This window comes from Gallus gallus, chromosome 1, assembly GCF_016699485.2.
Source record: "Gallus gallus isolate bGalGal1 chromosome 1, bGalGal1.mat.broiler.GRCg7b, whole genome shotgun sequence".
Classification (NCBI taxonomy): domain Eukaryota; kingdom Metazoa; phylum Chordata; class Aves; order Galliformes; family Phasianidae; genus Gallus; species Gallus gallus.
Genome location: NC_052532.1, coordinates 179,019,568 through 179,035,187, shown reverse-complemented (window position 1 = coordinate 179,035,187; position 15,620 = coordinate 179,019,568). Strand labels below are relative to the sequence as shown.

The following is a 15,620-nucleotide window of genomic DNA, read 5'->3' as shown; positions in this document are numbered from 1 at the left end:
CGATGTGTTTCCTAACATGTAGTTGGAAGACAAAGATCAAGTGCTTTTTATTCACTAAGTCATGGTTAGATGATCACTTCCATCAAACAAAGCTAGCCAGCAGCTACTAAAACAAGAATACCCTCCCTCGTATCCAGGCTTTTTTTGTCCCCTACCACATCTCTCATGCCAAGAATAGCATGCTAGGATACAAGGATAGCTCATGTAACACTATAGCATTCACTGAACTAGATTAGTTGCCTGGTTTGGCTCACCATGCTTCCACTTAAACACTAATGCCAAGAAAATCCACAACAACAAGTAAGAACAAATTGCCAGCGCCTACTGATAATAGCAGAGACTTAGACTGAATTTACTATGTATCCACCAGGTCAGATAATCAGGATTCAGTCCAGTCACACATAGGATTTATGATATTATCAGCAAGAGGAATTCCAAATCCTTTTTCTACCTACCATCTCATCACAGCAACATAATTTCCTGCCTTATCCTCAGCTGGACCTGGTGCTCTTAATACCCAGGTGAGTAAGCATCTTCACTTTTAAAAAAAACAAAAATGAACGTAACAAAAGCAGCCCACATACTTTTCTTTTGTTTCAGTAAGCACAGGTGGCTATTGGAAGTATCAAACATTGGAAGTCTCGAGGTACAAGCAGCCTGAATCAGAACTGCAACTTCCCAACACTACGGCAGCAACCCTTGAGGCTGTGAAATTGCAGCCTTATTTTCCCAAATTATAAGGGGTAAAAAAAAGAAACAAATACATTCCTGAACATTTACCATTTCACTCACTCCTTATGAAAATATCTGAAACTGTCCCTAGCCATTGTACAAAAAAGCACAGCAGTTAACAACTCTTTTCATCAGGCACAGAACTAAGAGAGGGTAGAGAAGTACTGTAATTCACAAGCTTGCTTGAGCTTGAAATTTTTCTAGAAATTCCCATCATTAACCTGTGCAAAACATAAGTTTACGTCTAAAAAGAAAAATCCTACAGCTCTGAAAGCTATAAATAAAGCTTTCTTGAAGAAAATAAACCCAATACCATTTTCCTGAGCTTAAAGAAATATCAGCAAAGTCACACGCTCGTTTGCCAAGAAGAATATCCTTCCATGGTATCATTACTGGGATCAGGAAGAGTGCTATCAGTGAAAATAAAGCCTCATTAAGAAAAGCCCTATTAATCAGAATTGAACCCAACTCGGTGGAAATTACTTGTAAGCACAAGACGGGCTTTATTTTTTATTCTCCAGTGTGGAGAACAATGTATTTTGGTCATTCATGTAAAGCACCTTTAATTTCTGACCTCACGGCTTTCATTTGAAAATAAGAACTATGGAACACCATCAAATGCTGTTTTCTTCCACATGAGAAATGCATGCTCAACACAAATGCAAACAAAATCCCGTGAACTTACGTTGTTAGCAAGAATGCACCATCACTGCATCTTTCTAGAGCTTTCCGTGCTGGAGGTTTTGCTGCAAACTCTACGAACCCTTTTCCCGTAGCTCTGCCACGATCATCTACCACAACTACAGCTCTTTCCACCGGTCCAAACTGAGAGAATGCTTGTTCCAGCAGCTCGTTCGAAACCACAGGTGAAAGATTCTTGACCGTTAGGGCAGCTCCATGAGTAGCGAATCGAATTCGAAGTGGTCTGCTCTTCAAAATAGTACCATCAAGTTCTGCTTTTGCTATTTCGGCCAGTGTCCTAGATTCCTTTTTCAAGATACAAAATATTGTATATGTTTTATTTGCAAAGACAACAGACATGGCTTTTGTGCTGTTGTTCCTCCCCTCCAAACCCCAGAAAAGTAGCATTTTTTTCTTTCTTTAATAGGAGCTCGTTTTCATTAGGGTCATTTAGCATTCATTTTTCCCCTCCAAAAGTTCCTATCCGCTGACTGAAATAACGTGCACTTTTCATCTCCTATGATTTAGTCTAAAGAAAGTTACTTAGATGCCAATTGTTCTTACACATTAGAGGACACAACATTCTCATCAACACAGATAGGTCTGTACTGCGCTGTAAAGGCTGTAAAGTTGAGAATTTGACATCGTTTTTTATTCACATACTGAAATGCTGATATTCACACTATAAGGAACAGCATTTTCAGAGATCACACTACAACATCTACGGTGCTGGTGCTTCTGTTTGCTTTCTAGGATTTTTTTTTTTTAATCGATGAAAATATCCTTTGAAAATAACTTGCTTGTTGCTACCATTGGATGAACTCTCCATGTATGCCTAATTCTCAAATTTCATCAAGAAATGACGAAATTACATTGCTACTGCTGTATTAATTCCTCTCACGCTTATGGGTTTTCTGCACCCACACCCACGAGACAAGTCCATCTCAGTCACTGCCTTTTTCTCATTTCAGAAATCCTCCACTAGTTTTATACCTGCAATCCTAAATATTTAAACAAATAATTCTTTAGGTGGCAGACATTATCTCCACACCTCGACCAACCACGTCAGTAACTTAAAAATATTACTTTCTTCATATAGTGCAGAATGGACATTCAGATAGATGCTAATCTCTATTACGCGCAGAACTGAGTAATGTATGCAAATATATTGCACTCCCTCCAGAAAATTGTTAATTCAGGTTGGGAGTATTTCATCACAGTAAAAAACAGAGAGCACAATGCCATACTTATCTGTGACAACCAAAAGACTGAAAAAAAACCCCAGCCAGCAAAATATACAGAAAAATCCTAAGTAGGGGTGGCACACAAAGCACTTTAAAGCTTTCCTCTGAACTCTGTAAATCAGAGCATCCCAGACGTGGCCGCCAGGAAAACTAATCCTGCACATCGAACTGAAAAATGCGAATGCAGCACGACGTGCTTTGAGAGTGATTGCTTTTTTGAACGTTCGACTTGAAATAAATGCTGGTCAGACCGCGTGAGCCCGAGAAATGCAATCTCATTAAATTTAGACAATTTAAGTTTCCAATTCGGTGTAAGTGTGAATTACGCGTTCTGAGCTTTCAATACGTGTGAGCAACAGTACGTCCAAACAAATCCGTGCCATCTTTAACATTAGCTGCATGAGGAAATACTCGTAACGAACTGCGCAGACTGAAATTTGCTTCGGCACAAAGAAATACGAAGCACAATTAAACGCTCCCGAGTTAATTAAGGAAAAATCTTTTTAGGGATATTCAACGAGCGGAGCACATCGCGCACGATCTCCCATTCGCCCAGCTGCGGGCACAGCCCGAGCAGCACGCCGAAGGGCCGCGGGAGGAACCCGAAACCCGCAGAGCCGCGAGGGGGGAAAACCAGGGGCAGACAGCGCGGCTCCGGCTGGGGAGTGCGGGGCAAGGAGGGGCGGGGGGGGGGGAGGGGGGGTGGAGGGGGAAGCGCGGGGAGCAGCGCGAGCAGCAAAGGACAAAAAAAGAACGCGAGGCAGCGGCTGCGCTTCCCGGCCGCCCCGCGGGGAGAGCGGAGCAGAGCAGCGGCGGGCGGCCGCAGAGCCCCGCGCGAAGCTCACCAGGCGGATGAAGCCGAAGCCACGGTCCCGGTTGATGAAGACCTCGCTGGGCTCCCCGTAGCGCTCGAAGAGGCGCTTGAAATCTTCCTCGGTGATGTCGGTGGGCAGATTGCCCACGAACAGGCGGCAGCGCTGAGTGTAGCTCTTCTCGCCGGGTTTGAGAAAGCTTTTGATGTCGATGGTGAACCCACCCTCCTGCTCCTCATCCCCACCCTCCTTGCCCGGCACCAACGCCATGGCCGCCGCCTCGTTCTCCGTCTCTAGGCCCCGCAGCCCCTTCAGGCCGCCGCCGCCGCCCACCATCCCCAGCGGCGCCGCCGGGGAGCTGTTCTCGATCCGCACTTGCTTCAAGTTCCGATTCGCCGCCATGTTCGGCCCTCGCTCCCTTCTCCCTGGTTTTCTCGGGGGACGCGGAGCCGCACTCGGCAGCCACCGCCTCCGACCCGCAGCCAATTCAAAATGGCGCCGCGGCCGCCCTCGGCGAGTTGTAACGTCCCCGCGGACGGCCCCGCCCACCGGCGGCCGCGCTCCCTCGCCGGCCGCCGCGCCTGCGCACTGCGCTCCCCGCGGCTCCTCGCAGGGAACGGGGAGCGGGCTGCGCACGCGTCGTGCCGCGCGGCACGGCGGGGCTGCGGAGGCGCCGCGGCCGCCCGTGGCGTGCCGCTCTCCTTCGGGCGCCGTCGTTCCCGTTCGGCTCTGGGAGCCGGGCGAGCCCGCGTCAGACCGCGGGAGAACGGTCTTCGCATCTTCAGAGCCCTGGGGCTCAGCCCAGCCAGGAGCTTCCCCGCCGCTTTCAGCCAGCGCGGCTCCCTCGGCCCTTACCCACCCGCCGCGAATCCGACCGTGCTCGGCGGAGCGCCGGTCTGAGGCGCGTTCCGATCGCGCGCGCTCCGCTGCGGTCCGTACCGAGGCGGGGGAACGCCCTGCCGGGGTCTGCGCCGAATGGGGGGCGGCGGCCTGGCGGGACCCGCGCTCGGCGCTGAGGAGACTGCAGGGAACGGCGCAGGGAGAGGAAGAGCCGAGCGCTGTGGAGCTGCTCTGGAGACAGAGGGAGGGCCTGCGGGCTGCAGGAACGCGCCCACTGTTGGGTGCGGGAGGCACGGCTGCGGGGGCAGGCCTTGCTGCGCGGGATGCCGGCCCGGCGCTGTCCTGCGCGGCAGCTGCCGCGGTGTGAGGGGGCGGCTTTCTTTCAGACAAAGCGCTGTGCTCTGCCTGGGGCCTCGGAGGCATCTGGTAAAAGAAGTTGTTCTTGCTTCCAATTCCCATTGTAGCCTGAGCGAGACCTCGGGAGAAAAAAGCTATTTTTTATTTACACAGCTATAGCAATTAAAATAAAAACAAAAAAACTCTAGAGAATATTCTGTGGTTAGTATTTACTTTGCTAATCTATGACGTGGGCAGTTCTTTTTCAAAGCAACAATAAGCATGATATTGAAGAAGTTAGCTCCACAACAGGCATGAACTTTTTGCTGAGCAATTTCATAGGATCAGAATATCCTGTGTTGGAAGGGACCTGTAACGATCATCGAGTCCAACTCCTGGCTCCACGCAGCACCAGCCAAGAATCAGACCATATGTCTGAGGGCATTGTCCAGAGGGAGGTGGCATTGTTCAGTCTGGAGAAGAGGAAGCTTAGGGGAGACCTTATCACTCTCTGTAATTACCAGAAGGGAGGTTGTAGTGAACTGGGGGTCGGCCTCTTATCTTGTGTGATAGGACCAGAGGGAATGGCCTCGAGTTGCACCAGGGGAGACTCAGGCTGGACATTAGGAAATACTTCTTTTCCGAAAGAGTGTCAGGCACTGGAATGGGCTGCCCAGGGAGGTGATGGAGTCACCAACCCTGGAGGTGTTCAAGGAACATTTAGATGTTATGTTGAGGGATGTGATTTAGTGAGAGCTATTGGTGCTGGGTGGATGGTTGGACTGGATGATCTTGTAGGTCTTTTCCAACCTTGGCAATTCTATGATCCTATGAGCTCCAGCAGCTTGGGGCCATGCCCTCTGTGCTGAGGAGCTTCTTCCAGAGCCTAGCTACCCTCTGGTGAAGAACCTTTTCCTGATATCCAGCCTGAGCCTTTGTTGTCACAACCTCATGCCATTTCTGTGGGTTCTATTGCTGGCCACAAGAGAGAGATCGGTGCCTGTCCCTCTACTCTCTATTGTGAGGAAGCCGTAGGCTGAAGTGAAGACTCCCTTAAGTATTCTCTAGGCTAAACAAACCAAGAGGCTTCAGCTGCTCTGCTCTAGACCCTTCACCATCTTTGTGGCCCTCCTTTGGTACTCATAGTACTTTTATGTCCTTTTTATACTGTGGCGCTCAAAACTGCACACGGAACTTGAAGTGAGGCTGCACTGGTGCAATGTAGACCAGGACAATCGTTTCCCTCAACCAGCTGGCAATGGTGTGCTTGATGCACCCTGCGGCACTGTCAGCCTTTCCAGCTACCAGATCACGCTGCTGATTCATGTTCAAATTGTTGTTGACCAGTATCCTCAAGTCCTTTTCATCAGGGCTGCTCTCCAGCATTTCATTCACCAGTCTATATGCATAATCAGGGTTGCCCCTTCCTAGGTGCAGAATGGAGCACTTGCTATTGTTAAACTTCATATGGCTGAAGATTGCCCTTTTATTTGTCTCTTTTATTTGTCTAGCTCTCTCTGCTACCTCTACACCTTTAGTGGAATCGACATTTTAGTATCATCAGAAAACTTGCTCAAAATACCTGCTAGTCCTACATCCAAGTCAATTATGAAAACATTAAAGAAAACTGGCCCTAAAATTGAGCCCTGGGAAACCCTCTAGTGACTGGCCATCAGCCTGATGTTTACGACACAGCCCCATTTACTATAACACTTTGAGCCTGATCATAGAATCATATAATAGAATCATAGAATGGCCTGGGTTGAAAAGGACCATAATAATCATGGAGTTTCAACCCCCCTACTATGTGCAGGGTTGCCAGTCACTAGATCACTGATCACTGATCTGTCAGCCAATTGCTCACCCATCACATTATGTTTTTATCTAGCCATGTGTTAGACATTTTGTCCAAAAGCATACTGTGCAAATCAGTTTCATAAGCTTTACTGAAACCCAAAAAAATAACCCTTGGTCAACATGGATATATGACCTTATCATAAAAGATAATTAAGACCTTGTCATAAAAGATAATTAAGTAGCTAAACAGGACCTTCCCCTCATGAATCCTCATTGGCTGTGATCAGTGGCTGCATTGACTTTCAGATGTTTTTCAGTAACTCTCAGCATAATTTTCTCCATCATTTTACCATGCACTGAAGTGAGACTGACAGGTTTATAATTAGCAGGGTCTATTTTCCTTGCCTTTCTTGAAAATCTGAACATTTTCCAGCTTCCAGTCAACTGGCACCTCTCCAGATTCCCAAGACTGTTGAAAAATAATTGAGAGAGGTTTCATGGTGACATTGGCCAGCTCTCTGAGTACCCTGGGACAGATCTCATCAGGGCCCCTGGACCTATATGCGTTCATTTCCACATTTTATGGTAATACTGTAAATTCTTCTATTTTTCCATTTGAGGTACAAGGAAGATCTCATTCCTTTCATGGAGCTTCCAAGCGTGTCTTAAGAATAAAGAAAAAAATGTGAGTTCTCAGGCAGCGGGAATCACTTCCTCAGCCTACCTGTTTCTGAAGCAGACTCCTGGGTCTAGTGCTTTGAAATAAATACAGATTTAAAGCACTGAAAATCAGAAAATAGTGACTGGAGAAGCATGTCCACTGACAGCAAAGGCAGGAAGTTAGACAGCATAAGAACATGGAAGGTAAAAAGCAGCACTGTGGGATCCAAAGAGGTATGTTTGTAGTATATTTAGCATTCAGTAATGAGAGATGAGTCAAAGAAAATTAACTACTCAGAGAAAACCAGTATATTTTAAAAAAAATGGTGTGTAAACAGAGTGAAAGATACATTAGAAATGATGGGATGATACAAGTGAAAGCTCAGTAGATTGGAAAAGGGAGATACATCAGTAGTCTACCTGTTATCGCCAACTCTGTCTAATAAAATTGCCATGATTCTCAGACAGTTTTACTCATCAGGTAAGAAACTACAATAATTTAAATACACAACCATAACTTCACTATCAGAGAATCATAGATTCATAGAATGGCTTGGGTTGCAAGGGACCTCAAAGGTCATCTAGTTCCAACCCCTCTGCTATGGGCAGGGTTGCCATCCACTGGATCACACTGCCTGGGAACCCATCAAGCCTGGCCTTGAACACGTCCATAGATGCGGTATCCATCCACAACTTCTTTAGGCAGCCTGTTCCAGTGCCTCACCACTCTCTGAGTGAAGAATTTCTTCCTAACTAAATCTCCCCTCTTTCAGTTTAAATCATTTTCTCCCTGTCCTATCACTATCTACCTCCATAAAATGACAGTTTCCTTCCTGCTTATGAGCTCCTTTCAAGCACTGGAAAACGACAATGAGTTCTCTCCAGAGCCTTCTCTTCTCCAAGCTAAACAATCCGAACTCCCTCAAACTTTGATCATAGGAGAGGCTCTCCAGCCCTTTGATCATCTTCTGGACAGCCCCAGGCTTGGGCACAGTGCTCCAGATGGGGCCTCATGAGTGCGGAGTAGAGAAGGACCATCTCCTCCCTCTCCCTGCTGCCGCCTCTGTGTTGAGGCAACCCAGGATACTGTTGGCCTTCTGGGCTGCAAGTGTGCACTGCTGCCTCATGTCCATTGTATATGCACTACAGTCCAACATTCTAGGATGATATACAAAAATAACATACTTTCTGCTATATGTAAATACTTCTTCACCTTCCTTTAAACGGTATCATTTAAGGCTTTGCTCATTCATAGGAGCAACCCCAGTGCTCATCTGGCACCTAACTGTCCAGAGTCTTTGTGGCAAGGTGTAACACCGGTTAGAAAAACAAAAACCGTTTTGAAAGGGGACAGAATGGATCCCTTGTTACAATGTTTTCCTTCTGTTATAATCATCCATAACAATTCTTATGGCTTACTAGTTGCAACTTGTATTGTGTGTGGAGTACTGCCAAACCGCTTCACCCACCCCTCCATAAGTATGGTATTGTATTTGATACTTCGTACGCAGATGAACTGCAAGGAAGTCATGTCAGAAGAATGAGGGAAGGATAGGTATGATCACATAGCAATTTGTTTTCCCTTTAATTCTTGAGAGAGTTTTGTTGTTTGCTTTTTTTAAGTCTAAGTTTACTCAACTTGACATTCAAAAAGCCAGAGCAATTCCTTCAACTGTGTACTAACAAAACTGGTTTGGGCATAGAATATATTTTAAGACCAGAAAAAGGTTGCAACTTTTTGCATTAAGAATATCCCACACTTCCGCGTGGTACTACACTCCCTCTTCTGCAGTATGTATAGGTTTGGTTTATGATCCAGCAAATGGTTCTGGTTTTTATTTTTTTGACATACAATATTCTACATATGCACGGCTGTCCACAGCGCAATCACTATTCACTTGAGAATGAGATCACTTTAGTAGTGGAAAGCAAATGTAGAATTGTGAAAATCACCAGTATTTATCATTTTGTTTGCTTAGTGTGTGCTGAAGTCTTAGCACTGACCAGAGGTTTGGTTGCATGTCCAGGATATACACCATCCAGCTTTGTGCCGTATGTGACAGTCAGAAGCAACTGTTCTGGCTTTTCATTTCCTATATCGCAGCATTAGTTACCTACCAAATGCATGAGTCCAGCTGGAAATCAAGGAGACGCAGACACTGATCTGCAAATAAAAATCCCAAACTATACATCTATTTACTCTTGAAACAACTTCAAAGTGATTGATTGCTCAGATAACAGCACCTCAGTGGTGATAGCTGTGTTACTGCTATAGTCAGCTTCTCATCAGGGGCAATTGCCCTGGATCAAGTGGTAAGTAGTAGGTTACTGTTCAACACATTTATTACTTCCCAGGTTTCTTCTTTTTACTTCCTACAGTCTGCAATAAACTGTGGTTTGGATCTGTACTTGTAAGTCAAGCTGTAGCGGAAGATGATGACAGAATATACCAGAAGAGCTAGAGGGAAAAACATTATAGGAAGAGAGAAACAAGGTGAACCACGAAATTGTGCACTGAAAAAGTGGGAAGTGCTACAGGCAGTGACTGATGGCCAGAAGCTGGGACCTATTCAGAAGGGTGGAGCAAGGGAATTGAGGCACACCTCTTTCAGGTGTGTGCAAGACCTGACACAGGCAGGGGCTGCTGCTACTGTTCATCTCTTTCAATTAGACAGTGACTGTCTCCTCATAGCAATATCTGGACAAATTAAGCCAGGTGTAGGTTTTGGTTTAAATTATTTAATTATTCTTACAAAGTTAAATTACAAATATTAAAAATGCTAGTTGTCACAGCAATGCCAGCAGTGAAGGTATAGGCATGACTGTGTTGAGAAATAAGTGCCTAATGCAATCTGACAAAGTGACCAATGCTGTGTAATTATCTCATGAACACCCGACTACTATTCGGACTCAAGAGTGGTTACAAGATAATGTCATTGTATTGCCATCTGGCGACAAACAGTGGAATTATCAACAAGAACTTTAATGGAATACATCAAATGAAAATAAAGATGGAAAGCCTACAATAAAATTAACCCTCCGGTCCCACATGGACAGGATGACTTGGATTTTCTATTTTTAAACCAGGTGGGCAGGCCTCCTTTCTCTCTTCTCCTCAATATTAGCATAATTCAACAAGATAAATTTATTGTGTTGACATGAAGAGAAAAATGTATGAATAACATTTATAAAATAATCTGTCCAACATAACAGTCAGTAGCTACCTGCCGGCATACAGTTTATATATGTATACTAATGAATAACAATACAGTATTTCAGAATTATCTGAATGTGGGAAGTCAGGATTATTCCTTAAAACAACACCAGTCTCAGGAAAACAAGGACTGAAAAGATAGGTAAACATATTTGTCCATGAAAACGTATGTCAGACTGACATTTAGGCTTGACAAAATTTCCTGATTTTCCAAAACTATTCACTATCAGTGCATACAATGCAATACTTTTTGATTATTTTTCAGCACATAGCCTTTACCCGTTTCCTAGAAGAATGACAGTTAACTACTAATAAAAGTGAGAAGTCAAAGCCTTTAGGAAGCATTTCCCAAATACATCCATCCTTAAACTTCTCTCTAAGCAATCATTTGGTGTGTTGTCAGCACATCAGAGATAAAAATTCCTAACGGGCTCTGGGATCAGTCAGTAGGAGCAGTTTGTAGGTGACAAAGAGGGCTGTGAATGCTTAAAGAAAACCACACCACACCCGTGCTTTATTCTGGTGGTTTTCATTGGAGGAACTTGGGGTAAACACCAGCAGTTTCAATTTGCTGTAAATCTGGGTACTTCACCTGACCAAAATAGCCTGCAGGCCCCAAGGCTTTCCCCTTTGTACTTCCACTGTGCAAATTTGCCTTCCTCTGGTCGCAACACCCATCTCTTAAGTCCTCCTCAATCATGTGACATGGGCAAACTTTAAACAGACTGACTCTTTAACCCTGATAGGGCTGCTCCAGATCCCCAAACTCCCTTCTATTCTTCATTCTGTGTTTTGCACGGTATGGAAAGCACCCAGCACCAGTCTGTCCGTGGTTATGACCTCTGCAGAACAGCTGCCATCAGAACAACCAGAACAATCACACACTGTGGTGGTGGAAACCTGCTACAGTGATCTTCACGGTGGAATAATTACTCAAAATTGCCATTGGTACCACACTTAGAAATGCCAACTCCATCACCCATTGGGTATTTTCTTCCTCAGTACTTGTGACACCATTTATGATGCAGGAAGAATTTGTCATTGGGATCATGTAAGTAAAGGAAGGGCACTGGGCTGAAGATGAGGATTATGCTACCAGCCACTGAGGATGAGCCCTGGAAGAGCAGCACAGACCTTGATGCTAACATGACTCTTTTGCTCCATTATATATTTAGATGAAGGGTGTAGAGAAGTGTTGACTCACCACCTCTGGAGCAGGAGTTCACCCAGTAGGAGAGGGCTGTGGCATTGCACTGAGAGACTGTGAGAAATAGCCTTTGGTCCAAAACATGATTAGGAGTATGAGTATCATGTTAAATGCGTGAAATGGCATAGCTGGAAATGGAGAAGGAAGTCTGGAGATGTTAGTGACAGTTAATGCTCAAATGATAGTTAAGCAGAAGACATAGCTGGTAATTACATTGTTGATGTTGAAATAATGTAGTTCCAAGAAAAGATTATATCAGTTTGTTATTGTGAAGACTTATGGGGACAGTGTGCAATTCTTTTCAGTGCCTTCTCTGTTACCCCAGTGATTCTGAGTAAGATTTCACTGCATTAGCAGGCAAGAAGTACGATGGACTTTGAAAGAGCTATCTGTGTTCTGTTTCTTTCATTAGAATAATGGATTCCTAGTCTGCACAATATGTTGATCACAGAATCATAGAATGGTCTGGGTTGAAAAGGACCTCAAAGATTGTCTAATTTCACCCCCGCTACGGGCAGGGTCGCCTACCACTAGACCAGCCACATCCAACCTGGCCTTCAATGCCTCCAGGGATGGAGCATCCACAACCTCCTTGGGCAACCTGTTCCAGTGCATCATCACCTTCTGAGTGGAAAACTTCCTTCTAATATCTAACCTAAACCTTTCCTGTCTCAGTTTAAAACTATTCCCCCTTGTCCTGTCACTATCCACCCATGTGAACAGTTGTTCCCCCTCCTGTTTATACGCTCCCTTCAAGTACTGGAAGGTTACAATGAGGTGTCCCCAGAGCCTTCTCTTCTCCAAGCCAGAAAAGCCCTCAACCTTTCCTCATAGGAGAGGTGCTCCAGCCCTCTGATCATCTTAGTGGCCCTCTTCTGGACCTGTTCCAAGAGCTCTTGCAGCTTTCTTGTGCTGGGGTCCCCAGGCCTGGATGCAGTACTCCAGATGGGACCTCACAAGAGCTGAGTAGAGGGGCACAATCACCTCCCTCTCCCTGCTGGCCACTCCTTTTTTAATGCAGCCCAGAACACAGTTGGCCTTCCAGGCTGCAAGCGCACACTGCTGGCTCATGTCCAGCTTCTCATCTACCAGGAGCCCCAAGTCCTTCCGCAGGGCTGCTCTCAAGGAGATCTTCCTGCAATTTGTATAAACACCTGGGATTGCTCCGATCCAAGTGGAGCACCCTGCACTTGGCCTTAATGAACCTCATTAGGTTCACATGGGCCCACTTCTCCAACCTGTCCAGGTCCCTCTGGATGGCTTCACTTCCTTCCAATGTATCGACTGCACTGCTCAGCTTGCTGTCATCTGCAAACTTGCTGAGGGTGCACTCAATGCCATCATCTATGTCACTGATAAAGATGTTGAAGAGCACCGGTCTCAAGACCGACCCCTGAGGGACACCGCTTGTGACACAGACCCATTGAATACAACCCTTTGGCTGCGTCCAGCCAGCCAATTCCTAATCCACTGAACAGTCCTTCCTTCAAATCCACACTTCTCCAATTTAGAGAGGAGGATGTGGTGAGGGACCATGTCAAAGGCCTTGCAGAAGTCCAGATAGATGACATCCATTGTCCTTCCCCTGTCTTCCAATGCCATCACTCCATCATAGAAAGCCACCAGGTTGGTCAGGCAAGATCTGCCATTGGTGAAGCAAGGAAGAAGTTGACCTAGTAACAATGCTCACACTATGTTTAAGATACATTTCCACAACCAGTGGATCTGATCTGATATAGTTCATCATCATAGGAGTAAGCAAAGCAAACAGTGGGTAAACACCCCTTTCCTTCCTCTACTGCTTCTCTCCTCCCTGCCTTCCTCTCATCCTTGGCCATACAGTGCTCATGCTGGCTCAGGATTGACAGATTCATCTATGAGCTAGTTAGCTCACTAACCAACAGAAATCTGTATGCTCTTTTCTGCAGAATGAACTTCTGCTGAGTTAGTGAATTGAATCAGCCAAAGAGATGTGGTAAAGTAGTGATTAACCACTAAAGAGGTGATTCTGCCCCTTCAGCGCTTCGTTCTGCGGAGCACTGGCACAGACTGCCCACAGGCTGTGTGGTCTCCCCCTTGGGGATCCTCCAAAGCCGCCTGAATGTGGCGCTATGCACCCTGCTCTGAGCATCGCTGCTGGAGCAGGGGTTGAGCCAGAAGGATCCAGAGGTTCCTGCCCACCTCCACCACTCTGTGGTTCTGAGTTTGGCTTTTAAAGGCTTGCATTTAATTAAAGGATAATTCATTTGTTGTCTGGATGTGTTAGATGGCTCATGATGTGCTGTCTTTTTCTTCATTTTTTTTTTCTCTCACAATCTGCAGAAATGTATTTCTTGCATTTGTTTATTTGCATCTTCTCAAATCTCTGATTAAGATAATTATTGTGTAAATTTTCTTACATGATTCATCCTTGTACAGTAATACCTTTTCATCTTCCTTTCCAATTGGGAATATTTCTCTGTGAGCTGACTTACTTCAGCCACTGGAGCTGAAAGTGTTCTGTGATCTGAACAATCTGAGAACCTTTGCAATAGGCAGTGACTACCATTTGGAAAAGTATGAGATATTTATGTGTATTTTTTTTTTTTTCAAGTCGAGGATTGGGTTTTGTGTTTAGGAAGAAAAGTATCTTAACAGTTAGAAACATGAATTCCTTTTTCAGCAGTTTATCTAATGCTTTTACCTAAGTCTCTTTTATTTCATTCATATCCATCAATCGCTCTTACAGCCAGACAAGAAATAGCATTTATAATCTCTGGGCATTTTCTACTGGTCAGAATATTCTACTAACCTAAAAATTCAGTGACCTAAAAAATTTACCTATTGAAAACTCTGAAATAATGCAAAATTAGGTGAGCTGAAATACAGTTCTGATGATTATATCTAATAGTTAATTTCAATTTTCTTGAACTGTTTTTGAGGTAGGCTGTGGTTTGTAGTTTAGCACACAAGAATTCAGGTACTGCCATAGTTGAGAGACTCCAAAGCTTGTTTAGTCACCATAATATCTTTTGCCAAATGTTTAAAAGTGCTGACGTATACAGGGAAGAGATTTGTTTCATTTTCATGAAACTCTTGAGAATCTAAATCTTGTGACTGTGGCTGATGCCACTTCCACTGATTTGAAGAATGTCTGCTCCATTCGCTCCCCTGATATTTCTTACTGTCCCATTCAGGTGGTTTTTTTAACACGTTTCTCAGCTTCTTATAAAGCCACAAATTAACGGGATTGGGGAAATAGTCCAGGTAAAGAAATAAAGGAGTGGGAGAGGTAAGGAGCAAGTGAATGGTTGTTTTCAACAGATGCTGATAAATAAATGTAGTACCACATTTTACGTGTGTCTGAAACAGCCTTTGTCATAAAGGCTTCACCTTCCCTGCAGGCAAGGAAGAAACACTCCTGAAAGTAAACGTGCCCCATGCCCGGAATGCTATCTCCTTCCAGATCAGGAATTCGGATGTATCCATCTGTCTGAGCACGACAAAGAGCCTGTCCCTGCAACAACTGCACCTGAGGAATTTGAGGAGGAAGCCTAGCACATCCTGCTGCAATTTTAAACAGAGTGAGAGCCATCTCTCTCCCAGTTCTTGCCTGCTTTCTGGTACACAGCTGGTAAAGTGGATATGAGCTAAAACAATAGGCTGAACTGGAACAAATGAGGCACATATTTCTTGCTACCAGCTCTTCTTGGATTTAAAGTAAAGTTACCTCGTCAAGGAGGTAGCTCAGCCATCAGCCAGGCTGCAGAGAAATCTAACACACTGAATTGCTGCAGTTAATTAACCAAAAACTTTGAGACCAATGAAAATATTAAATGTAGACACAGTTTTTTTTTTTTTTTTTTTTTTTTTTTTTCCCAGTGTTATGGTCCATATAATGTAGCTCATATAATATAATTTTCTCTCTTCCCAGACCGGAACAAGAAAGACCACAGGCGTCCCAGTTAGTCTCTCAAGCAAGCTTTAATCCCTAAATAAATGGAGGGGCAGTTTAGCTCAGTTAACAAACACAATAAATCACCACATCCCTCCAGGTCAGGCAACTTGCAGTGATAGCCTGATATAGAGAAAAGTATCTTTCACTGCGAGATGACCCT

General features: G+C 44.8%; 2 protein-coding genes across 11 annotated transcripts in view; one reads left to right on the top strand and one right to left on the bottom strand.

Moving 5' to 3' along the window:
• The window catches only part of PSPC1 (paraspeckle component 1), a 67,075-nt gene extending 63,106 nt beyond the window's left edge, over nucleotides 1-3,969 (bottom strand). For all 10 annotated transcript variants that reach the window (XM_040700185.2, XM_040700191.2, XM_040700184.2 and 7 more), the window contains exons 1-2: nucleotides 3,503-3,969; nucleotides 1,418-1,719 (exon numbers count right to left, since the gene is read on the bottom strand). In XM_040700185.2, the coding sequence (XP_040556119.1) occupies nucleotides 1,418-1,719; nucleotides 3,503-3,871 (671 nt within the window). In that variant the 5' untranslated portion in view covers nucleotides 3,872-3,969. The remainder of the gene's footprint in view (nucleotides 1-1,417; nucleotides 1,720-3,502) is intronic.
• LOC121110634 lies at nucleotides 3,809-4,850 on the top strand. The gene has a single exon (XM_040670603.2). The coding sequence runs from the start codon at nucleotides 3,962-3,964 to the stop codon at nucleotides 4,367-4,369; it is 408 nt and encodes a 135-aa protein (XP_040526537.1). The 5' UTR covers nucleotides 3,809-3,961; the 3' UTR covers nucleotides 4,370-4,850.
• The last annotated feature ends 10,770 nt before the right edge of the window (nucleotides 4,851-15,620 follow it).